Consider the following 26266-nt stretch of genomic DNA (forward strand, 5'->3'; position numbering starts at 1 on the left):
AGATGTATGACAATGAAATAATACAATTATGTATTGAAAAAAAGCACAAATAATGATGAGTGATAAACGGTAAATTTCTTCAAATTTTTTTCATAAATAAAAAGAAAAAATATGTTTATATATTATACTTATATAATAATTTATCACACAATGAAAAATACATATTTATACATATTAGAAAAGTAATTTTTTCTCTCTTTTTCTGTTTAAAAAAAAATAAGAAATTAACTGAAACTTTAGTAAAAAAAGAAGAGAAAAAATAGAAATGAAATAAGATTATCATACAAAGTATAAAATATTTATTAATCTTATGAATATATGGTGACAACTTCGGTACCGGTACCTCTTACCAATAAAATCCTCTGCAAACCTTCCGTTAATGCTTCAATAAATTCCATATCTGCAAAATGACATAGATTTCTTTTTTGATCAGTTCATCATTAAAAATATCTACTATTTAATTGTTATTTTAATATTGCTAAAAAAAAATGAGTAAATAAAATAAAACAATAATTTTTCGATTGTTAACTGAAACAAAAATCACTTCAATATATTCATATTTATTGCTAAATTTAGACTAGTTGATCTTGGTTAATTAATTATATTTTTAAAATTTAATTTAAATTTTCAAAAAAAAGAACAAATTTTTTAAAATCTATTCATTTCTTTATCACAATAAGATTAGGAACAGGAATATTATATATGTTAATTAAATTTTATAAAAAAAAAAAAATGCTAAATAAGTCTTTTATCAATTTAAAGTTAAAATTATAAAAGAAAACAACTGCAACACAACTTAAAAGATAGAATTATGTTTATCTTAAAATAATCTGTTATGAAAGAGTGACTGCAGTTAAATTAACACTTAGCTTTGTTAATGATACATATCATCAAAATAATTAACTAAACATATTTTAATTCTCAATATATTCTAATTAATCTATTGATGATCTATTAACTAAATTAATCTATTGATTTACTAACCCAATTATCAATTCAAAAAATATGCTAATTTTTCAAAATATTTTAGAGGGAAATTTTTTTTTTTTGTTTTGAAAAAAATAAATTAATAAATAAACTAACAGTACTGTCCACTTCCAAGCTCTGGTGGTCCAGGTAAATTAACAATGACAAGTTGAGCATCTGGACTTTTCTCTCGCATTAATTCATTGAGTTTTACAGCGGTATGCATTTTTCTTACATTAAAATTTTTTCGCATCACACCAAAGCATTCATTTTTGATGATAATATTGCTTGTTTTATCATCCGGAATTAGTATAATTGGTGATGATAAATCATTATCATACATTTCCGTATTTTCTGGTAAATCTTTTGTATCATTTTCATTTAGTGTCTGAAAAACAAAAAGTAAATAAATAACTTATGATTTGATTAATATAATTGATAGAAAAATTATTATAGTGTTAAGATCAAGACGAGAGATATGATATTTAGAGAAAAAAAAATCATTTCATATATTTTATTATAATTTTAACTGAAAAAACAATTAATTATAACAGATGTGAAATGTGAAATTGTGAAAATGGAATAGATAAAATTTATATTTAATGTGATATCGTCAATTAAGTAAAATGGTACAATATCATCTTCACTAAAATGAACTCGAGATTGCTCGCTTCGATCAAGCATTGTAACATCTGTTAATTCACCTTCTTCCATTATTATTTCCACTGGATTAGTTGTTTTTTCAGCCTATAACATTTAAACAATAATTATTTATTCCAAATATAGTTTATAAATCAAAATACATTCAATCATTTAAAAATAAAAACAAAAAACAATTGAAATTTAATTATTTTTACTGTCCAAATAAAAATTTTAACTTTTCATTTAAAAAAAACAACAACAAAAGGGAATAAATTATTTTTACAAAATTTCAATATATATGAAAATACATATAAATTCATCCCCCAATAATATTTGTCATTTTATTTTCTTTTTTTTTTTTCTGCATTTCCATTTTTCGACAAAAAAAAATGAATTTTTTTTTCTTGCAAACCTTAACATATAGCAATTGATCCTCTTCACTGATACGTGATAATTTCCTTTCACGAGCTGCTTCAACAACAGCTGACTGAACATCTAATTTTCGTTCACCAACTTGCATATCTTTTAACAATCGTACCCTTTCCTCCATTTTCATCGTTCGTTCATATGTATATTCTGAGATATCTGAATCTGGCTGAAAAAAAAAAAAAAAAAAAAAGCTTTATTTTTTAATAAAATTTAATAAAAGAAAGAAAAAGATTACAATGTAATTTAAATAAAAGAAAGGAAAAAACTACAAGGTAATATTGAAAATAGTCTAGTAATTAATAAATATTATAAAAATCATTAAAATATAATTAATTGAGTAAGGAGAAAAAATCATATATGTCGTAATAGAAAGTAAAAAAAGTGAAATGAATGAATTTAAATGAAATGCAATTGTTCTAAAAATGATGGGAAAAAATGAACTATGCTTTTTCTATTATTTTAGTATGTTGTCGTATGTATCTTATATTTAAACACCAATAATTGGATATCATTGTGATGTTTACTTTAAATTATAGACCTTTCCAATTAAATGATATCAGTTATGATGTTTTAAATTATATCTAAAACACAATTTATTCTTAGCTAAAATATACTGATTTATTTTAGAAAAGAAAAAAAAAATAAATTAAATCAAGAAAATTTTAAATATGAACCAATTCGATGACAAAAACTTGAGCTTCAATACGTAAATGATATAAGAATGTTTCCAAATCTTTTTTCATATTAAACGTATTATCATCCATTTGAGCAATTGTAAATAATCTTAAACGTGTGTTACGCCATGTTTTACTTTGCTTTAGAAGAAATGGTAAAAGCATTAGTAAACCACCGTCATGTACAATCCACCAAACATCTAAATAGCCATGTAGCTGAAAAAAATAATAATAAGAGGATAACGATTCTTTTTTATGGATAATAGAATAAAAATTAAAATAGAAAAAAAATTTTTTTTTCAAAATTAACTAATTGTTTCAAATTCAAAACTTAACTTCAAAATATAGTATTTGCAAGCAATATTTTTTTGCAATTATTTCATCAATAATATCATTCATTTATTTCCTGATAATATATGAGATAATTCAAAAAAAACAAAACAAAACAAAACAAAACAAAAAATTCAACACAATAAAAAATAGAATATGAAAAAGTTTAAATATTTAATATACAAATGAATAAATTAATTAATTAAATATATAAGCAAATAAGCAATAAATAAAATAAAATAAACATACGTACAAATAAATCGATTAATCAATTAAATAAATAAATAAATAGTTAAATAAATAAAATATAAATAACCTTAATTTGTGATGATGGAAATATTTTGACATTTTTTGGAACTAATATTGCACAATCTGCAGCATCTGCAGCACGTAACGTACTAACAAATCGTTGACAAACACTAATTTCATGTGATGTAGCCCATTCATCAGGCCATGCAACAACAACTGTATTATGACGTAAACCACCCAAACCAGATGTCTATAAAAAATAATATTACTTTTAGAAATTATGACAAAAAAAAACAAATAAAAAAAAGAAAAAGAAATTTCACCAAATTTCTTACATTAAAAAAAAATTCATCCAAAAATTATAAACAAAAAAATAAAAAAAAATAAATAAATAAATAAAAAGAAATTTCATCAGTTATTAAAAAAAAAAAAAATCCAAACCTGAACAAGACAGTATATTCCTTCAATAAAATTGTTTACCATTAATATATCATAAAATCCATGTATTTTATGTAATTTAATTTGTTGATCCATTTCCTAGAAAAAAAAGTGATTTATATAAATACATATATTTTTTAATTACAACTCATTTAAAATAAGTTCTTATATTATTTGATTAATGTATAGAAATTTTAAATCATTCAGCAAAAAAATTGGTTTAAAAATTTCAGTGAAATTCTTGATTAATTTTAAAAACAAAGTTTTTTTTTCTTTCTCTAATTATCGATAATTTTTTTACATAATTAAAAGAAAGAGAATTAGAATTTATTGCTTTAATCTTTTTGATCTTTTTTGTTTGTCATTTTTCTAAATTTTACTAAATTCTAAACTTACATTTCGGGCAATTTCAACAGCATCAGCATGTTTAATGAAATTACCCTCAATACATTTTGCAATTAAGGTAAGACCTTTGCCAGCTTTTAGCTGTGACACAAATGCAAACAATCCATTTTCGCTTTCTTTTGAATCGGGCGCGATAACAAGTAATTGAGGACGCCAATTCTAAAATATTTCACAACTTTTTTTTTAAAAGATTTCTGATAGATGAATGAGATGAAAGAGAGAAATGGAGAGAGAGAGAAAGAGAGAGAGAGAGAATTGCTTTTACAAACAGGATAAGAAATGAATACTTTCATCATCGACTTGCACTTTTTTTAAAAATATATCTTTAAAACTTCTTTCGCTTAAGATATCATCTTTTTCCCAAAAAAAAGAAAAAGAAAAAAAATGCTTTTTTGTGGCAAGCAATAGAAATTGATACATTAAAATTTTTTATAGAAATAAAAAAAAACTTTGATTTTTCTCCTTTCAAAGTTTTAACAAAGAAGAAAAAGAGATAAAGAGAAGGATAGGGAAAGGAAGAGAAAGAGGGAGAAGAAAAAAGAGGCAGGAAAAAAACAATATATTTCGATTAATTATGAAAGAAACTTTATTCGTGATAAAATGTATTTAAAATTTAATGAATACAGTAAATAATACGTAACAACGTTTGACGTATACTTTTTTTTGCTAACAAGAATATTTTTAAATAAGATGAATAGCGATGTATTCATAGGTATTAAAAAGTATAAACTAAATGAATATTCTCTCTCTGAAAAAATTAAAATAAAAAAACAAAAAAAAAAAGAAAAAACTGATATGATAAAAATATATACTTTTGTATGCTGTGGACGATTTTCGACATTAAGAAGTGCAAAACGTGCTGCGGAAAGTTTCAAACCACGTAATCCGTCACCCCATTCTTTTTCTGCACCAGCATATTCAATATACTGTAAAGAGAAAGTAATAAAATGATACTTAGCATCCCTATTTTTTCTCTGTATAATTTAAATTCTAATACTGATCCAGTGTAAATTTTAATTAATTGCATAATTAAAAAAAATGGATCCATGCGAGATAACAATAAATTAATACATAACCATATTTGATGTATATTTTATTTTTTCATTTTCTTACTAAGAAAAACAAAGGTTTTTGAATAAAACAAATGTAATTGCATCAAAATAAATGAACAAATTTGAATATTTAATTGTATTAATGTATTAATTTATTAATAACTTAAAAAAAGTTGTTTTTCCTAAGGTTTTAATTATAAAATAAGAATAATAAGAATTAATTACTTTATAAACAGCAGCTCCAATAACAATTGCAACTACAGCATAATGCCACGCTGAAATAAACATTACAGCGATACATAAAATTGAGCCAAGTAATGACAATGACCAATGAAAGTAACGAAATAGTGGACGCCAGCCAGGAGCACGAAGAATACTTTGTAAGGCACATGCTGTATTAACGCCCAAATAACACATGAGAAAAAATCTGAAATTTATATGGAAATATTAAATTTTTTACCAAATGTAAAATCTTTGTACCATTCATATTTTTTATTTATTTTACTAAAAAAAATTTTTATTAATAAATATTGTTAAAAAAAATTTTATTCAGGAAAAATTTTCAATGTTTTTCATGTTTTTGTTCTGATTAAAATTTAACATTCTTTTTATTAATTCATTAATAAACAAAGATAAATTTATTAATTTTAATATTAATGATTGAGAAAGAGAGCAATTATAGTATACATAATCGGAAATGTAAATAAGTTTTAAGATATCAAATAAATGAATAAAACTAATTAACAGTAATAATAATGAATTAATAATATAATAAGTAATAATGAAGATAATGGTGAATAAAACTAATTAATAATAGTAGCAATACTTACTGAGTGATAAGAGCAGTGATATTCTCGATAACTGCAATCAGTATACCACATTCACAGATCAATAAAGTAAGTAAAATTGCGAGAATTGGTTCACCTCTTGAATCCATTCGTTGAAATCGTGAAAGGAATGGTATCACGTTATCACTAGCAATTGCTTGCAAAAGTCGTGGTGCACCAGTTAATGATTGCATACCTGCACCAACTGTTGATAAGAAACATCCAATCTAAAATTTTAAAATTTTGATTAAAATTATCAGATTACAAAATTTCAAAAAAAGAATAAAGTAAAAATAAAAATATTATACTAATCAACATAGAAAAAAGTGAAAATTAATTAAATGAAAATTTCTCAAACTACATAATCTTTTTCATTGTTAATTACAAAAAATTACGCATAATTTGGAAAAATTTTATCATGAAATTTCATGAAATTTCTGAACTGAGAAAGAGGGAGAGAAAAAGTGACAGAAAGAAAGAGATATATGAGAAAATAAATAAACAAAAAGATATGTAAGTAAACTAACAAGGATAACTGTTGGATGAGGTATTGCAAGTTCAGCAATAACTAATTTACTCATTGCTGATTGACCAAATTTGTCACGAATAAACATTTCCGAAACAGATGCGCCAAATAAAATTACACCACTTAGATCTGAGTAAGGAAAAAAATGACAATAATTATAAGAAACATAATAATTACAACAATGGTTGCGAATTTAAACTTACAGCATTTCATTTAGGAATAACATCTTGGTTAATTGCAAGAATTATCAAAATTATCAGATGATTTTGATTTTTTTCCTTTTTTTTTTGATTATTTATTATTACTAATTATCATTAGCAATCGCTACTATCAATTACTATCATCATATATTATTGTTATCATTATTATTGCTACTATAATTATCTTTATTATTATCATTATTATTGTCACTATTACTAATTATTGCTCTATAGCACGATCGTTATCATTATGCCTATATATTATAAAATAAGGTGAACATAATTCTATCCGTCATAAACTAGCTCTAATGTTAGTTCCGCCATTTTTATCTTTTCCATTTTCCATTCCAAGATTTTAATGTAAATTAATGAAGAAGTCAAAAGAACTAACAGACAATTGTAGTAGTGACCTGTGCACCAAGTGTACCGAGCGGTATTGAACGTGATGCATCTTTTAGATTTCCGGAACGATTTGAACCGGCCATTATTCCTGAAGATTTTCAAATTTTTTACAAATTTCCATTTTAATCTGAATTAATTCCCTCATAAAAACACAACATTTTATATTAATAAGAAATTAATTTTGGAAATTTCCTTTTTTCGTTTTCAATACAATACTTTAATCGAGCACTTTTTCTTCACATTAATTAAATTTTAATATAAATTTTGAAAGTAAAACCTGTAGCAGATGGAAAGAAGACACCAATTAAAATCATAAATGAAGTTGCCTGATTAATATAAATATAAAATCCCTCATCAATAATTTGATCAGATTTTTCACGTGAAAATTTTTCCTAAAAATTAAAAATACTAATTTCATTTAAACAATTACAAATTATTCGTTGAAATTTCCGACTAGGTTTTTTTTTTTTTTACCTTTAATAAAATTTTCTAATTTTTAGTAGCTATAAATAAAATAAAATGAAAATATGAAAAAAAGAAAGAAAGAAATGAATAATAACCTTTGTGAGTATATCACGTGGTTGCAAATATTTGCTCCATAGATTATCAAAAAATACGCCACTTGCAATACCTGGTATAGCTATCTGAAAATTTACAATTGTTATCAATTCTTAACATTTTATCAGATTTTAATTAGTTTAAACTTAATTTTATTAAATATGAAACATAAAATGAAACATAATGAAAGTAAAAAGAAATATATCTTTAAACATATTAAGAAGGTGAAATTAGTGATCAAAAATCATATTGAAAAGTTTAAAATCTTATAAAAAATCAATTTTTTTCCCTGAAATTTCTTATTTAACTACGATAGCGTTTTCTATTACATCAATCAATTTATTAATGAAAGAAAAAAAGTATTATGTAATGAGATAAAATTGAATCATTTCTACAAATTTAATTTTTTCATTTAATAAATGATTATTTAAATCTTTTTTCTCATTTAATTTATTGATTTATTTTAATATTTAATGAATTAAATTGCCTCTTGACGAATTGCTGGCCGTCCAATTTTTCTCCAGTTTTGTATCTTAGTCATACGTTTGTAATATGTATCACAGAACATTGAATCATTTTTCATTTTACAAAAAAGTGGTTCTAATCCGGTAGCTGTGCAGTTAGGCACATATTTGTAATGCTCAACAAATGAAACCAAATCAACCGGACGATCACCTACCATGCAAAACCTGAAAAAAACAAAAAAAAAAAAAAAAAATTATATTATAAGAAAAAGTTTTTTCTTCCTTTTTTTAACAAAGAAAAAAATAAGAATAAAATTGGTATGAATTAATAATTCCAATTAAATGAATAAATAGCATATAAATTTCATAACTGGTTAATTAATTAATTGTTGATTAATCACTTTAAATGAATGATTAATTTGGTCGAATATTATTTGTTAAAGTTCAGGCTATCATTTGTATCATTTAATTACTTCGGTTGTCATTCTACTCTTCTCAAATCTTTGTATTTTGGTCTAAATTTTGTCACAATCCAGAAAGAGAACTCGAATAAACGCAATTAATTTGTCAAACTAATAAGGAAACGAACCTAAAACAGAGTTATTTACAGCTTTTGCTCTCCACACCAAAGAAATGCTTAGCAAAATTAAAGTAGTTTTAAAAAGTTTCAATGGAAATATAATTTTTTAAAAATACTATTTCATAAAGTTCACTGATTTTTTTTTTTTTTTTTTTTTGACATTAAATTATGATGAAGTCATTTTTGATTTCGTTGCTGTAAAATTCAACATAAATATTGTTATTTACAGAATTTAGAATCGTTTTACTTGAGATTATCAGATCCGTGAAATTTTAAAAATGCTCCAATGAATGTGCATACTATACACGTTAGTACCACAAGTACAGCTGGTAAAGCAAATTTATTTACTACCTGAAATAAATATTAAAAAAAAGAGATAATCTTCCTTTTTCTTTTTTCGAGAGAAAAAATAGATAATTATATAAAAATAATTTAGTTATTTATGTAATACAGAACTTAAATGAACTTTTGTAAAATTTAACTTCTGTATTACAAATTGTAATTGTAATATTGTAAGTTATACAATATATTTAAGTTATATGTAATATCAGCAAACAATATTTTCTTGAAATTAAATTTGAGGGAGAAAAAAAAAGGAGAAAACAATAAACCTTTACTCCAGCAAGCACTATCAATCCTAGAACAAGTAATAAGCCAGTACCCAAAACTCGGAAACAGTTGTAAATATCGTCAAAAATTTTTGCTGCAGGCACAAGATATAACTGAAATCATTGAAATAAATAACTGAATAAACAAAACAAATAAAATAAAATAAATTAATTAACTGAATAGACAAATAAATAAATTAAATAAATAAACATATATATATATATTATATAATTCGTTAAATTATTCAGTAAAAAAAAGAAAAGAGATTTTATTACTTAATAGAACTAGCATCTGCTAAAAAGGTGAATTTTAGAAAACTGAATTTTGAAATTGCAATTTTTTGTGCAAAATTTATTTCAATGACCAATGGCCATTACAGTTATAATATCATATATAGATGATTAAATCGTTTCTTATACGTAAACATTACTTTTATATAAGCCATTTCAAAAATGTCCACAATTCTAGTATCAAATTTTCATTCCTTCAATAACAATTAAATAATTAAGCTATTCTACAATTTAAACTATTTGATCTTTATTGGCTAACATATAACAACATTTTTTTTAAATTTATTTCGAATAAGTCTTATCTATTATTTGATATTATCAAACTATTTATGCTTTCTTTAAATGCTATTATGATTGCAATATTTTTGATTAAAATTTTTTTTTTCTTTCTTGATAATAATACTAAAATTAATAGCATACAATTAATATTTCAATTGCACCAGTGATATACATTGAAGCAGCAACTGTTGTACCTAAATAAAATAGTATACCAACAGCACCACCAAGTTCTGGTCCAAGATTTCGAGAAATCATATAATATGGTCCACCACCAGGTACAACACCATTTGTTGCTATCGCTGATAATGATATTGATGTAAGAAATGTCTGTAATATATTATTTAGTTTCATTTTATGTATTATTTGGTCTCATTATTATCATTATCATCATTATTATTGTTGTTATTATTACCAAATTTTTCTTTGTCTTATTGTTTTCTAATTTTGTTTTCAAGCTTGATTTGTTATTAAATGCTTTTTAAAAACCTACGTACTTTTTTCCTTTTTTTTTAAAAGTTATCTTCTGCTCTATGCTTTTTAAGTGGCAGCCATAGCATAATGGTATAAAAGCAGTCTAAGTGATTATGAATGAAAATTCTGGTGCTTCCTTTATTTTGTATATTTTTAATTTAAATTATTTTTTATTTCTTATTAAAAATTAGTGATTGTAGTACTGCTAAGATAAGTCTTCGTAAATTATTATTTACTATTATTATTGCTAACACTACTAATTTTATTCTTAATAAAATTGTAAAAATTTCTCTTATAAATATAAAACTTATAAAAGTTTTCATTATTAATAAGTTATCAAAAAAAAAAAAAGGAAAAAAAGTATATGATAAATCATATTAATTAAATTTTATGATACATTAAAATAAAAATTTGAATAAATACAGATATAAAAAAATATATTCAGGTGAAAAAAATTAAACTTACCACAGAGCAACAAATTAGAACAACAAAAAATGCTTGTACAATACCAGCAGTTCCTATAATCCATGTTAAACGAATAAAAAATAATACACCAAAAATATTTTGCATACATGGTAGATAAACACCCATAATTGTACCCATTTGTGCCTAAAACTTATCAAAATTTTAAAAATAAAAAAGAAAATACAAAGTTTAATTAATCCTAAGTGACTGAATTAGTTATTAATTTGTAATACTTTATGTAAAATTGAATTTGCCTTTTCCTTTTTTTTTCGTGATAATATTTTTCTTATTCATTACTACATAAGAGAAAATATTCATATTTGTAAATCATTTATGTCTATAAGTTAAAAAGATAAAAATTTAATTAACTATTATAAAGTGGTTATTAGCTTATAAAATTTGATAACATTCAAATTTGTCACTTTACACTGTATATATAATTGGATATTTAAATAAATGATACAAAAATATGATTAAACACTATAAATTTTTCCAATCTTTCTTTTCTTTCATTTTTATATTTTATTTAAAATAATAATTTACATACCTGTAAATTTCACTGATGAAAATTAATTATTTAAAGATTGCCTTTACTTTAAAATATTTTTACCTTAAGAAATTTGAAAAAAGTTATTTCTTTTTTTTTTACAAAAATGTAGTAATATGTTATAATTTTTATTTAATGTTATTGTCTTTTCTTTTTCCTTTCCTTTTTTTTTTGGAAAACAGAAATAATCATTTAAAAATTAAAAAAAAGAAAAACTTTTTTAACAGTTTTTTGAGCAACTTCCAATTCGGAAGAATTTGGCATGACTGCATTATATAATGATAATGACCGTAGCATTTGGCCAATTTTCTGTCCATGAGTGTGATATTCATCCTAAATAATTTTTTGTTAAAAAAAATCTGTTTAAACATTAAAAAAGGGACATTATGTTTTTGTTCTTTTTTTAAGCATAAGATTTATTGTGTAATAGAGCAAATACTAATTTTATTTGCTAAAAAATTTTCAAAAAAAGAAAAACATTATTGGATATTTTTAAATAAGAATGAAGGAAAATAATTTTTGTTTAAGTAAATTTTCGTAGTATTTTTTTATATTTAAAAACAAAGTTGTGGAATGAATTTTTACATTGTATTGTTGAAAATTTTATAGAAATTTTCACCATACATTTCTCATCTAATAAAATTTACCAATTATTATTAAATGAATAATAAACTAATGAATTGTAACAAATTTCAAATTAACCTCATAGAGTGCAAGAGTTGGGCTATGTTCAGCACATAATGGAATTGTTTCAGTACCGCCATCTCCTAAAATAATTGATGAAATACTTAATTATTTTTGATTAAAATTTATTTCGCATTTTGATCGACTAAATTAAATAAATTACCATAAAGTTTTTAAATAAAAAAATTTCTCCCAAAAATGCTTACTTCTATAAAATATATTGAGTTTATTCAAATATTTTAAAACTAGAAAAATGATATATAAGAAATCTATTATATTATTATGTTGAATAAAATCTTCAATTCATAAACGAAATTATTCCGACAAATGATTACAAAAAGTATATATTAGATATACAATTAGATAAAAATAAGTAATAAAAAATCCTTGTAAACAATAATTTTTTCGAAACATAATCATTAGTATGCAGTTGTGATTAACAAAATTTGCTGAAACTAAAATACAAATTATTTTGATTTACTGTTATACTTTTTTTCATTTGAAAAGAAAAGGAGCGACTTTCAATTAATGTTTCTTTTTTTTTTTTTTCTGTAGTGCGCATTAATTTGCCAAGTTATTTAATCAGTGGTTTCAGTTAGAAATTTTGGTAAATGAAATGATAAAATTACGATTTAATGATGAAATGAAATTTCTATGACTTAATTATGCAAATTTTGAAACAATCAAATATATAAATCTTTCATAAATTTTCAAGCAATAGAAAAAATTGAAATAAATTGGAATGGTCAGATAGCTTTTTAAAATATTTCATTAAATTTAAGTAACAAAAAAAAGTGTAATAAAAGCATATGATTTTTCATTGCATGAATAAAATATATAATTTAGCACTTTTTTTCCTCTTTTTTTGCAAAAAATAAAAAGAAAAAATTAATTGCATGGAGTTTAATTTTTTTTTTTTATTTTTTAAAATAAAAAGTAATGATAAAAAAAAATTAATAGATCAGATAGTTAACAAAGACCATAAAACAGTGAAAGAGTGTGTTTTTTTTTTTTTTTTCTCCTTTTCTTTTCTTTTCGTTTTTTTTCGGATGAAAATTGCACTTATAATCCAACTTGAAATTTTATAAATTGCTTCCTTTATTTAGCTCCGTTTCTTTCCTTCTTTCTGTTCTTATTTTTATATTTTCGACTTTTTTAATATATATATATATATATATATAAGATACAAAAAAAAAAAAAAAAACAAATATGATATGATTAAACAAACTGATAAAAGAAGAGAAGAGAAAAAAAGAGAGAAAATTAAAAAATTAATTTTATCTTTATTTAATATTTCTCCCCCTTTTTTTTGAACATTAGATAAAACTTATTTTTTATTTTTTAAGAAATGATTATACTGGAAAAAATTATCTGATATTGATAATCACTGCTTTAATACAATTATTAATAAAATAAATTTGTTAAATACAAAAAAATTTATGGAATGAAAAACCAAAGCAAAACAAAACAAAAACAAGAAAAGTTTTTATTCGACTTTTTTTTCATTAAGTTTAATGTGAAAAGAAAAAAAAAAAAGATTGTTAATAAAAGATAATTTGAGTGATATTTCATAAACTCTTAATTTTTTTTGTACAATTTCAATGAAATGTTGTCGTAATTAAAATTTTGCCCACATTTTTCATTTCTTATTAGCATGCAATTTTTTGAAATAATATTTACAACCTATTGTTCGATCTAATAAAGTTAACAGTGTAGTATGAATTGTAATAGAATGCGTCATTATATTTGTTGTAGTTAGCAATTTTACGTTAAAGTAACGCTAGATGAATGCTCATTGAATTGTAATTTTGAATGAATGAAATTAATCAAAGAAAATTTGTGTATGATAGAAAAGACAACAAAGAAACATTTTTGAATAAAGCAATAATTTTAAAAGATATTGAAAAAATTAAAAATTAATTCTAGAAAAATACATAATGAATAAAATTTATTTTTTGCTTAACAAAACAATATGTTAAAATAAATGACTGTTATAAACAAGTTCTATTTGTAGTTATTTCAAGTTTTTGTAATTATTCACGCCAACTTTCCCTACTTCTTTTTTTCTTTTAACTAAGAAAAAAGGAAAAAAAAAAAAAAGAAAAAAACTAATTTACAAAAGCTTGTTGTATTGCAAATTAAAAAGCAAACCAAAATAATTAAAGTTAAAAAGTTACATAATTTTTTTGTTCTTTTCATTAATCCTAACAAATTTTATTCACATTTTAAAAATTAATTCAGAGTAGAAAAAAATTTAATAAGGCAAAAAAGACATCATCATTATCTACACGTAGTCAATGACACATATAATATGCTTTAGAATATTCTAAATTAAATTAATTATTCTAATTCAAAGAAATTAAAAAAAAAAAAAAAAGGTACGACGATATGATTAATCCGATTAAATATAAATCAGTAAATCAACACTGATTAAGAAAAAAAAAAGAGAAAAAAAGGTGTTTAAATAATTTTATAATTTTAAAGATTAAATTAATAAAATTAATATCAACCAAAAAAATTTTTTTCTTTTTCATTCTTCAACTATTTAATTTTATTTACTCCTTTCATAAATTTAAATTTTCATCTTTCACTGCTGTTTACATTTTCTTACAATACTATGCATCCCCTACCTTTGTTATTTTCTTTTTCTTCTTTTTGATTTTTTTATTTTATAAAAAGAAAATATTTATATGCTAAACGAAAAAGAATATGAAATGCACATTCTACAATGACAACTTATAATTCGAAAGAAGAAAAAAGAAAGTAAAAGAGTTAGACATTCTGTTTTTTACATATTTCATATTCAGCAAATAGGAAAATGTAAATTATATACATTTTTATTTAGAAATTTATTTCAATACTTCTTTTAGCAAAAGTTTCTTATTCTAGCTTCTGCATTTCATTCCATCTTTTCAATATTATATGTGTTAGAATTTTAAAGTGAATCATTCTATTATTATTAACAAATAGGAATTCGATAATATATACTATGTCGAAATAAGAAAAGAAAAAAAGAGAGAAAGCAATAAACATGCAATTTATTTTATTTTATTTTTTCTTTAATTTAATATCAAAAGTACAAAGACAAAAAATTTTATTGAAATTTAGAAAAATTCAAAAAGTAAGAAAAGAAAAAGCAGCAAAAACAAAAACGAAAAAAAAATAAAAAGGAAAAATGATTGATTAAAAAAGAAAAAATTTTTGGGAAACGTAAGTAAAGTCCCCCGAAAAAAAAATTTTTTTTTTGAAAGCATTATTGCATATTTTTGTTGAATTGAAATCATGATTGAAATGATGTGACTGCTTTTATTCAAATTGGGTGAGAATTTAATTTGATGGAAGAAGGAAAAAATCAAAGTGGCTTGCTTTTATGAAATTTCGGATAGACAGCGAAAATTTTTTTTCCGTTAAATATTTGCTTTACATTTTACACTGATTTAATTTGTTGTTGATGATTGAGATGAAATTGATGATTTAAAAATAAAATTCTTTAACAAAAAAAAAAAAATCTAGAAATATTTGGACCAAAAAGAAGAAAAAATAGTTGATTAATTAGCTAATTAATTAATTACAACGAAATTATTATTATGAAAGTATACATTTTTAAATGGTTAATATTTTCATAGCAAACTATATTATTGCTTTATATTACTACCCATTTTGAATAAATTATAACGAAAAATAAAAAAAAAAAACTCAAAGTTTCTAAAATAAAATTGAAATTTTTAACTGAGTATTTTATATAACTTACCCATATTTCTCTTATAGAATATTTACAAAACTCTTTTTCATTTGTCTGTTTGAAACAAATATTAGTAATAATTAAAAAAAGAAAAAAACTACAGAGCAACAGATTAATGCCATCCATCAGGATATTTTTTTTCTCTGCGACAGAAAAAAAAAAACGAAAAAAGAAAACTGTCAGTTGTCAAAATGACAATAACTGAATATGAGATTATTTGTTACTTTTTTTTTTTCAAATCCCTTCCACCCATATTCCTTCCCTCTCTCTCGCCTTTTTTTCCACCTTTAAGACATTCTTGTCAAATCTGTCTTTTTCCCTAAAAAAGAAAAAATCGATTATTAAAAAAAAAAAACTTATTTACCATATCTGTTGATTTCATCGCTTCCCTGCTTTTCTTTACAAGCACATATGCTAACATCAGTGAATTTCTCCTATTGATTAATTAAGAAGAGATTTTTTTTGCTCCCAATTAATTTTTAATTTTTCTATTTTAAGAAAAACAAATAAAATTTTAAAATATACCTCTAGAGATCAGAATTAAAGAAAAAAAAATAAAAATTTTCTTTCTACGAAAAAAAAATTTGTTGTTAGAAATCATTACAGTGAAATTTATTTAGTATATCATATATCATTCATTTATCATATGAAGAATTAAATTGAAAGGAAAAAAAAAAAATACTAAAAAAAGAAAGGAAAAAAGAATCCTTTTAATGTGCAAAGCTTTCAATACTAAAAAAAAAAAAATAAAGAAAAAGGAAAAGAAAAAAAAAAAAGATCCTAAGGATATTTGAAATAGAAAATATTTTACCCAAATTTATGCAACTTTTTTTCTATCATTTTCAAAGAAAAAAAACTTCTTCAATTCAAAAAATATTTTCAATATTGTTGGAAATTTTATTTCCATCTTTTTACTAAAAGCTATGAAAAAAAAGGGCTCATCAAATGTTTCTAAAGTTAAACCTTATTCATTTATTTTTTTTCTGGAAGCTTCTTAAAACAAATTTTGCTAATACACAGTTTACAATATTATTATTACTATTGTCTATTTTTATTATTACTAATTCATTACTAATCAATTAATAAATAATAAAAGGTTGAAAAAACAAATTTCTATGTAATTTTAATGATATATTTGATATTTTTTCTTCATCCTGTCACATTATTTCTCCAATTCAGTTCTTCCATAATTAGTAAAGTCAAATTTCTTCACTCAATCCTTTCCTTTTTTTTTTGAAGTGCTAATAATGTCGTGTTAAATTTACTGCCTTCAAGAAGAAAAGAAAGGATAGCTTAAATCAAATAAAAGATGGGAAGAAAAAAAGCAAGAGAGAGAAAGAAAGGGAGGGAAAGAGAGAGAGAGAAAGGGGGAAGGAGAAAAGCCGAGAGAGAAAAAAAAGAAAGGAAGAAAGCCTCAGACTTGGCCGAGATAATGAATGCAGTAAAGTGGGGATTTCATCGCGAAAAGACTCATTGCATATTTATCTTTGAGCAAAGAGGGAGAGAAAAAGAGAGAAGAAAAGACAAAAAGGAAAAAAAATTTCACCCCACAATTTTCATTTGAATGGTAAACACTTATCAGACATCTGTCATAAAATATTTGAAGGATGTAAGAAGGAAGGAAAGGATAAAAATGAGATACTTAAACAGGGAGAGAGAGCGATGAATAGAGGGAGAGAATGAGAGTGAAAGGTGAAAAAAGAAAACAAGAAATGGATTAAATAAATCACATTTGACATTAAAAATCCTCTTTCCTAATTTATTTTATTTTATTTCCTTTATTTAAAAATGCTTGAAAAGATATTCAATTACATAGCAAATTCTGGGAAAAAATTTTTACAGCAAAAAAAAAAGAACGAAGAAACAATGAAAACAATGTTCAAAACGTTTATTTCCCTTTCATTTCTTTTTCGTTCTTTTTTTTTCCTTTTTTTGCACCAAAATTAAATTTCACCGATAAGTTGTAAAAAGAATAAGGAAAGAATAAATAGTTGATAAAGGGAAAAAAAGAATAAAAATGAATGGATAAAATAGCTATTGTGAATGACAGTACAACTTCTCATCATATTATGCTTTTTTTCTCTCTCTCTCTTTTTCATAAAGAAAAGAAAAAAAAAGTGAAATTGCGCCAAAATTTCAATTTCCCTCTTTTTTTCCCATATATATATTATTTTTCTGAGGTTTTTTTATTTATTTATTTATCGAAAATAATTAGAATAGCAGCCATAAATGGCACTTAAAGAGAATAATAGAATAAATAACATGTTAAGAGTATTTGAAAAATCAGATTTAGATCAGCCAAATTAAGGCGAATTAATTTTTTTTCTTTTGCCTTTTGTTGTTTAATAAAAGTTTATGAAAAATACAAACAGAATAAAATTCAAAGGAAAAATTTGATTTATAGTTTTTTTTTTTTTTCACTATATATTGATACATTAGAAAAGAGATTGAAATATATTAATTTAATTGTATTATTATTATCATTACTACTATTATTACTATTATTATTATTATTATCATTACTACTATTATTACTATTATTACTCTTATTATTATTATTATTGCTATTATTACAATTGTTAATATTACACTTAATTATTATCACAGTGATATTTTAGTGAAATATATTAGCATTTGCATATTATAACCATATGATAATACTATGTGGTGCATACCACATTTGCATTATTCACATCGCATTTCTATTCATTCTAGGCGATACGAAAAGAAATGCTTTAATTAGAATATTCCTTCTTAGCTTTTTGATAGTGAAAAGAATTAATAGAAGTAATGCAAAAGTATGACAAATAACAAATAATGAAAAATAAATGTTGATAAATTTTCATCATTTGAAATGATCAAATTACTGATTGATAATATGATCAATCTGAGACGTAGATGAAAGATAATAAATTATTAAAAATTTGAAATACTTTTTTCCCGTCTCATTTCTTTTGTTATATAAATAATTCGTAAGTGCAAAATGTATTGTTTCAGTATCAGTAACAATGGTATAGAAATTTTTGCATATCTTTCGTTTTTCATTTTTATTTATATCAGAAAAATAATATTTGAATGGTTTATAATGAAATCATTTACTGCCACCAAATCAGAATGAATTGTGATGTGTGTTTTTTTAGTGATAAGAAATTTTGAAATGAACACAATAAAGAATAAGGAATGAAAACAAAAAGGAATTGAAAACCGAATAGGTTAAAGGAAAATTTTTGAAAAAATAACATCGAGATTAAAAAATGGGGTTTAAATTAGAATGAATTGGAATTAAATATATAAAATAATACCGTTAGAATTAAGTGGAATATTTGATTGAAGTTGTGCATTAAGTTGAAATGAATGTTGCTGCTGATGTTGTTGTTGTTGTGATCCGTGCTCTTCATGTTCTTGATTATTGTCCGTTGGATATGTAACTGATGAAACCCGGAAACGGTTCAATGCTCCACCGGATCCGGATGACATCCTTCTGATATCAATAGATTATAACATGTGTAAAAACATACACATACATGATACATTATATATATTTACTAAAAACGAATTGTCGTTATTGTCGTCGTCTAAGATGAAATATTGTTAGCAGATAAGCGAGGCGAACAAATTATCTAACTAACGGAGCGAATGAATGGAATGGAATGAATGAATGAATGAATGGAGTGAGTGAATGAATGAATGAAATGGATTGAATTGAATTGAAATGAAATGAAATGGAAATGAGCAAGGAACGCAGAAGCATAAAAGGCCAACAAACTAGTAATCAGCAGTTGATGAGATGATATCGGAAGGTTTTGCAATGCTAACTAACCCCTAACCGAAATGAAAAAGTGCGAGAAAAAGGCACGAAATAGATTTGTGGAGGTGGGGCTATTGGATCAGTTCTACTGACTCTTTCTAAAATCCGCAATATTTTTTCATCGTTTGTTTTCTTAAAAAGTTTATAAATTATCACTTTATTGGACAAAATTTATCCATTCGTTTTCAATAAATAATTGATATAACTCCTCCTTTAACTGTAGCTAATAGCTTATAAATTTTTATCTCGTCTAATTCATTCACTCAACTTATGTTAATACATCATTATCATCAACATTAGTCTATTATTATTAATATTATTAACATTATTATTATCACTAACAATGATTTACTATCATTTCAAAGCTAATCTACTATTATCTACATTAATCTGTTAACTTCACTCATCTCTATTCTCTCAATTTTAGTAATATTGCTAACAACAGTTTATTACTAATATTGTTCGAAAACAGATCTGTTATTACTAATATCAATCTATTAATCCATTAGCCAATTCATTTATTTTCTTAAACTCGAGAATAATGCTGTTATAATTTATTACCATTAATTTTGATTTGTTCTTATCCATACTAGCCTGCTATCACCAGTATCAATTTATTCATCTATTAATCCATTCATCCATTCCCTCATTATCATTATCAATAATATTGATAACACCGGTCTATTATTATCAATACTGATCCATTAATCTATTAACTCATCTCACTCATCTCATAAATCTTAGTAACATTGCTATCACAGTTTATTAATCATTAATACCCGTCTACTATCATTAGTACTAGTCCACTATTATTAACATCGGTCTATTATCACCAACACTGATCTACTGTCTATTTAATCTTAATCTATTCATCTTTTCAATCTCGATAATATTGTCATTACAGTTTTTTTTTTTATGATCACTGGTCTATTACCATTTATATCCATTCTCTTTATTCAGGAAAAGCAAGAGTAGGCTTCAATTTTGTGTGAAATGAAAACTGAAATACCAGTTGACCTTTTCCGCTCGCTCCATTTGTAGATATTATCAAAGATTTGTTGACAATTGATAATTTTCATTAACAATGAATAAGAATATCTGTTTTGATTAGCTATTTACATAATATTAATATTACATTACAACTGTTGTATTATATTACCTGCAAATATCAATTTTATTTCATCATTGCTTTTCTTTTTCAGTCATTACTTCAAATAGAATTTCAAATTTTAATCAAAATTTTACGATAAGAAAATTTTTTTCTTTTAATTATTTCAAAATTTTTCAAAATTCTAAACATAGATTTTTTTACAACAATTTAGTTAAATTTTTTTCCTTTTTTTGTTTTTTTTTTTTTTTTTTTTCCATTGACAAATAAATGAATGGATAAACAAATAAACAAATCAATGGATGAATAAATAAATAAACTTGAATAGAAAGAAGTGAAAAAAAGAATGCAATAACATATACATGTATATATGATGAAAAGGGAATATTTAAGTAATTGTGGAAAAAAAAACGAATGAATAAAGAAAGCAAAATAAAAAGTAAGAATGATGTAATTTACATTTTGCTTGTTTCATTTAATCGTTTTATGATTTGCGTTTGTATGTATAAAATTGAAATTGGTTACTTGTAAAAGAATGCAATTTGGATATATCATATTTCAATCTAATATATCCCAAAGGATTTTTATAGCTTAATCATTCTTTTTATCCTTTTTTCCTCTCTTTTTTTCTTTTTTCTTTTCTCTTCTATTCTGCAAACCAAACCTTTTTTTTCGTTTTTTTCTTTATTTCACTTTTCTTTTCATCTCTTTTCTATCTTTTCATTTTTTTACTCCTTTATCTCCAACATTTTCTCTAATATATTCTTATTAATTTTTAATTTTTAGTTTCTAAATTCTCTTTTTGTTAAAATAAATGTTTTGCTTAACAACAAGTAATGTTGCAGCGGAGAAATGACGAAGTAAGCAAAGATGATATTTTTCTCATAGATGTGTATTAGCGTCACTTACTTGGCTAAGATTGAATAAGACTTTTCATTTTGGATCGAAAAGAAAAGAGAAAAGAGTGAGAAAAAAAAAAAAAAAAAAAAAACAATTTGAGAAAATTAGCCAAAAAAAAAAACTTGCCCGAAACATATGTTGAGTGCATTTATGCCTTTTTATTCTAATTTAAAATGCGTCAATTTCGCTCTTTTTTTAATCGAGATTTACATATTTGGAAGAAAATTAATACTCATATTCATGATTAAATGTGATTTTGGTTATATTCTTATCATAAACAACAAATGATATTTCATCATAATTATTTTCAAAAATGATGGTAAGAGTGGGAAAAAAAACGATAAAAATAAATACAACATTGAGCATTATTATTTCAATACTAAGAGAAATTTTCATCGCCTTTTTTTTAAGTTTCATTAAAATTACTTTTAAATCACAATTTTCAAATAATTTAACAGAACTAAAGAAGAGATGAATGGAAGGAAGAAAAACAGTTCAGTTCCATATAATTAAATAATATATAATCAAGTTAACAATTTATAAAAACAATTGAAATTAACATTAAATTATATATACATGTTCAAATCTTTCTGATGTATTACTAATAAAAATTAAGAAATTATATGCCTATTATTTCATATAATAACATATACATTCGTATCTTACAGTAAATTTCCAATGTTTCTCATCTATTTATCGTAATTGTAATCGGTCATTTTACTTCATAAATTTAAGTAAACAACAACAAAAAATTTTCGAAGTCAAATTCTTTAATCAAAAATTTCAGTAAAATGGATGGCATTAAATATTAGTTAAGATAATAAAAAAAAATAGAATTTAAGCGTTATGTGATGAAAAAAGGAAAGAAAAATTCAGAAAAAAGAACGGAAACGTGATAAAAATTTCATTTCCTGTAACATAAATTAACGTCACTTTATTAAACATTAAAAAAATGATAGTTTTTAAAATGAGGAAGGCAAAAAAAAAAAAACTTGAAAGTAACAACTAGCAATTATTTTAACATAAATAGCAAATAAACCAAGGGAATCAACCTTAATTTCATGCATAAACTATTAATTAAATTAATAAATGGAAAGGAAGAAAGAGAAAAAGGACGAAGACAAAAGAAAAATAATTTTCAAATTGGAAAAGAACGAAGAAAATTCGCAGATTTCTCTTTCTCATGGAAAAAAACACGAACAAAGAAGGAACAAAAATATTACAATCATTGATAAACCAATCAATGTCTAAAATTATTTCACGAAAAAAAGGTGTCATTCAATATTTTTTAATTTTTTTTTTTTGTAGATGACGTTACGATAAGCAAAATTATTAAAAAAATGAAAATGAAATAATCTTCTATCAAAATTCATTACCACTGACTCATCTTTTATTCTATAATGTTTTTGTGTCATTTTGTTTTTTGCGTTTTTTTGTTTTTTTCAAAAATTTTCATTTTTTATTTTTTTGTTTTTAAGCAAAAAACTTCAATAGTTCTTCCTTCTCTTTCTTTAGCCTTTTTTTCTTTTGAAAAATTTAATAAAACCATATTTAGTTTTTGAAAAATTTAATAAAGCATTTTGTGTTCTAAACGATAAACTTTTTCAAATTGTTCACAAATTTATTTCCTACATTAAAGGCTTTTTCGTTTTTACATTCAAATACAAAATGAATTTTCTTTCCTTATGGCATTTCCTTATTGGCTTCACTTTGCTTAAAAATTGCTTATTATAAAAAAAAAAAATCTTGAAATTACTTAAAAATTTATTTCCTCCCTCAATTTTTTTTTCCTCATTTTCTTCTTGTTAATAATAGAAAAAAAATACATACATATGCCTTTTTTTCTCTTATATGTTGTATAATTTAATTATTTTTTTTAATTTTAATTAAAATTTCATTGAAATCAACAGTATTGAATGTATTATGATTAAGACATTTATTTAAATATAGTTTGATATCTGCTGTAAATTAATAATTAATTCCTTAATTTTTTTGTTTTTGAGAGATCTTTATTAATATAAAATTTTTTGGTTTTAGTTGTTTATTGAGAAGAAAACCTATACATGAATGCCCTATTAAATGTAATCAAGTGAAAAAGATGCTATGATTGTAAATAACAACCTCATCAATAAATGATTAAAATGAAATGCTGATAAGAGTATGTCCTTGTGTCACAAAAAACTGAATGAATTATTTTACAACAAAAAAAAGTCAAATGAAATTTTTATGAAAAAAAATTACAGAAATATTATTGCTTTTTTTTTGTTGTTCACTATTGTTATTCGTGCAACCGTTTAAGTAATGCAATTCCATAAAACAATTGAACTTAAACATGCTAAAATTTAACATAATTACTGAAAAAAGTATTTTGTCATGAATAATTCATAATAATAAAAATTAAACTATGATATAATTAGAAATGTTTAGGGAGAAAAAAAAATTACTGCTGATAACGTAAAATGAGATAATTTATTTGCTTATGTATAATGTAAAAAATAATTAAATTGTTATTAAATTGGATTAAATTTAACAATTTAAAATTTAGAATTTATGATAAATACAAAAAATAAACAAATTATCCTGGCAAAAAACAAAATAAATAAATAGAGATTCAAATTAAGGAATTCCTGCATGATTTTTGTGGACGGAATATCAATGAATTGACATTTACTAATGTTTAACAATTAAAAAGAAAAAATGTTTGCAGGAGAATGTATACCAGAAAATGGTTTTTTTGCTTCGTTTTCCTTCTGATTACTGTGAATAAATTATCATTTGAATAAAATTCAACATCATTTATAAAATTAATTCATTCCATGCAAAAATTGTTTCCTTCACATTTTTCTCCTTCCTCTTCTTTATTTGTTTTCCTTTCTTTTTTTCTTTTTTTGTTTATTCAAATAGAAATTGATTTAAAAAAATAAATAGACTACAATTTTAAAAAAAGAAAAAAATAGCAATTAACACATTTCACTCTTTTTGTTTTTTAAATAATAACAGCGAGAAAAAAAAAAGAAAAGAAAAATGTGATAAATTAAAAATATTGTGGAAAAAAACATTTTTTTTTTATTTTTTTTGGTTGGTAATCCTTTCAATATTTAGTTTGTTATTAGTTTTTCATTTGATGTCAGCTGCTTAACATTTCATATAGATTTTGTGACAACACAATCACATAACATTGTTACAAATAGGATGCATTGATATTTGATCATTTATTAAAAATAATTGAGTGCAGCAAACATTTGTTAACAACATTTATAACTTTTATCAAAAATTTCTACTATTGAAATTTTAGTTCTCCAATTTTTTTTCTCTCTTTCTTAACATAATTTGTATACAGGTTATATATTTGTAAATTTTTGATTTAAATTAAAAATGTTATTTAAAAAAATGTAAAAAAAATGTAAAAGTTTAATTTTTATTATTTCATCAAATTTTGTTTACTTTATATGGAAAAATTATTTTCAAATAGATTAATTATTAGTTGATAAGATATGTGTGTAATAATTAATATGGAAATCATCCCTGATACATCAAATCAAATTGCATTATGGCAAATATTTTACAAATATAAGAAGCTATTTTATTCGAAATTAATTGAAAAACACATTTAAATAATATACATGTTACATTTATACTTTTCATCAAAAAATTTTTTTATGAAAATTTTAATTTTTTTTTATATAATTTATTGTGATTATATTATTTGTGACATTTTTAATTAAACTAAAAATATTGCAAAATAATTAAAGGACGTAATAAATGTGTAATTTTTACCGTAATTTTTGTAATTGATTTATCATTTTTCAAATCTTTTAAAATATTTGTTTTAAAAAGAAAAAAAAAATTTTCGAATAAAGAAATATGTTGAACTGAAATGATGAAATATTTAATCCACGCAATATTTAAATTTTTTTTTCACTTGATCTCAGATTTTATTTGATCATTCAATTAAAACAAATTTATAATGTAAATATACCGTCAAAGATTTGTTATTATCAATTTTTAAACAAAAAAAAAAAAAAAAACTTTTAAATACGAGCAAAATTCTTGGTGTGAATTTTTTTTATCATTTTAATTTATCATTTCAATAGTATGATATTATTTATTTGCTCTTTATTTTTTTTGCTTTCTCCACACATACGAACAACATACAATTAGGGATTTACTTTTTTTTTTTATCAAATTAAGTAATAAATCATATTATTAATAATTATAATTTTTCTAAATTTTCAACGTCTTGATAGAGCTAAATGTGTCATATTGAAATTTCCGTTTTTTCAATGGATTATTGGAATATATTTTATAATTTATAATTTGAATGAAGAATTTTACGAATATTTGAAGACCGAAAAAACTTTTCAAAAAATTTACAAATTTAACAAACATATGAATGATTAATTCATTTCAAGCATAAAGTATGATATTGGTATATATCTACATTTTTATATGATAAATATTAGATTTAAAAAAATAAACGAAATGACTTACAATAAATAAATGAAATAATAGTTTCTCGGAATAATTCAACAGTGATAAATTTTCATGAGATAATTCATTGAAAATTTCAATATCGATTTGTAATAACTAATTAATTTATGATTAGCAATTGCTTGGAAAG

At 22.7% G+C, this 26266-nt stretch overlaps 1 protein-coding gene across 1 annotated transcript; it reads right to left on the reverse strand.

Moving 5' to 3' along the window:
- Positions 1 to 308: 308 nt before the first annotated feature.
- Positions 309 to 19306, reverse strand: Bma-kcc-2 (Uncharacterized protein; the record flags this gene model as incomplete). The annotated part of the gene is made up of 23 exons (XM_043074380.1): positions 309 to 400; positions 1084 to 1354; positions 1600 to 1713; positions 2021 to 2203; positions 2712 to 2927; positions 3358 to 3540; positions 3732 to 3827; positions 4125 to 4292; positions 4946 to 5059; positions 5411 to 5612; positions 6016 to 6239; positions 6540 to 6667; positions 7130 to 7228; positions 7418 to 7532; positions 7701 to 7784; positions 8186 to 8387; positions 8990 to 9093; positions 9354 to 9464; positions 10062 to 10247; positions 10857 to 11000; positions 11620 to 11736; positions 12106 to 12170; positions 19132 to 19306. 23 exons carry the CDS (start codon positions 19304 to 19306, stop codon positions 309 to 311), a joined length of 3393 nt encoding a protein of 1130 aa, XP_042930314.1.
- Positions 19307 to 26266: the final 6960 nt, after the last annotated feature.

This window comes from Brugia malayi (genome assembly GCF_000002995.4).
Source record: "Brugia malayi strain FR3 genome assembly, contig: Bm_v4_ChrX_scaffold_001, whole genome shotgun sequence".
Classification (NCBI taxonomy): domain Eukaryota; kingdom Metazoa; phylum Nematoda; class Chromadorea; order Rhabditida; family Onchocercidae; genus Brugia; species Brugia malayi.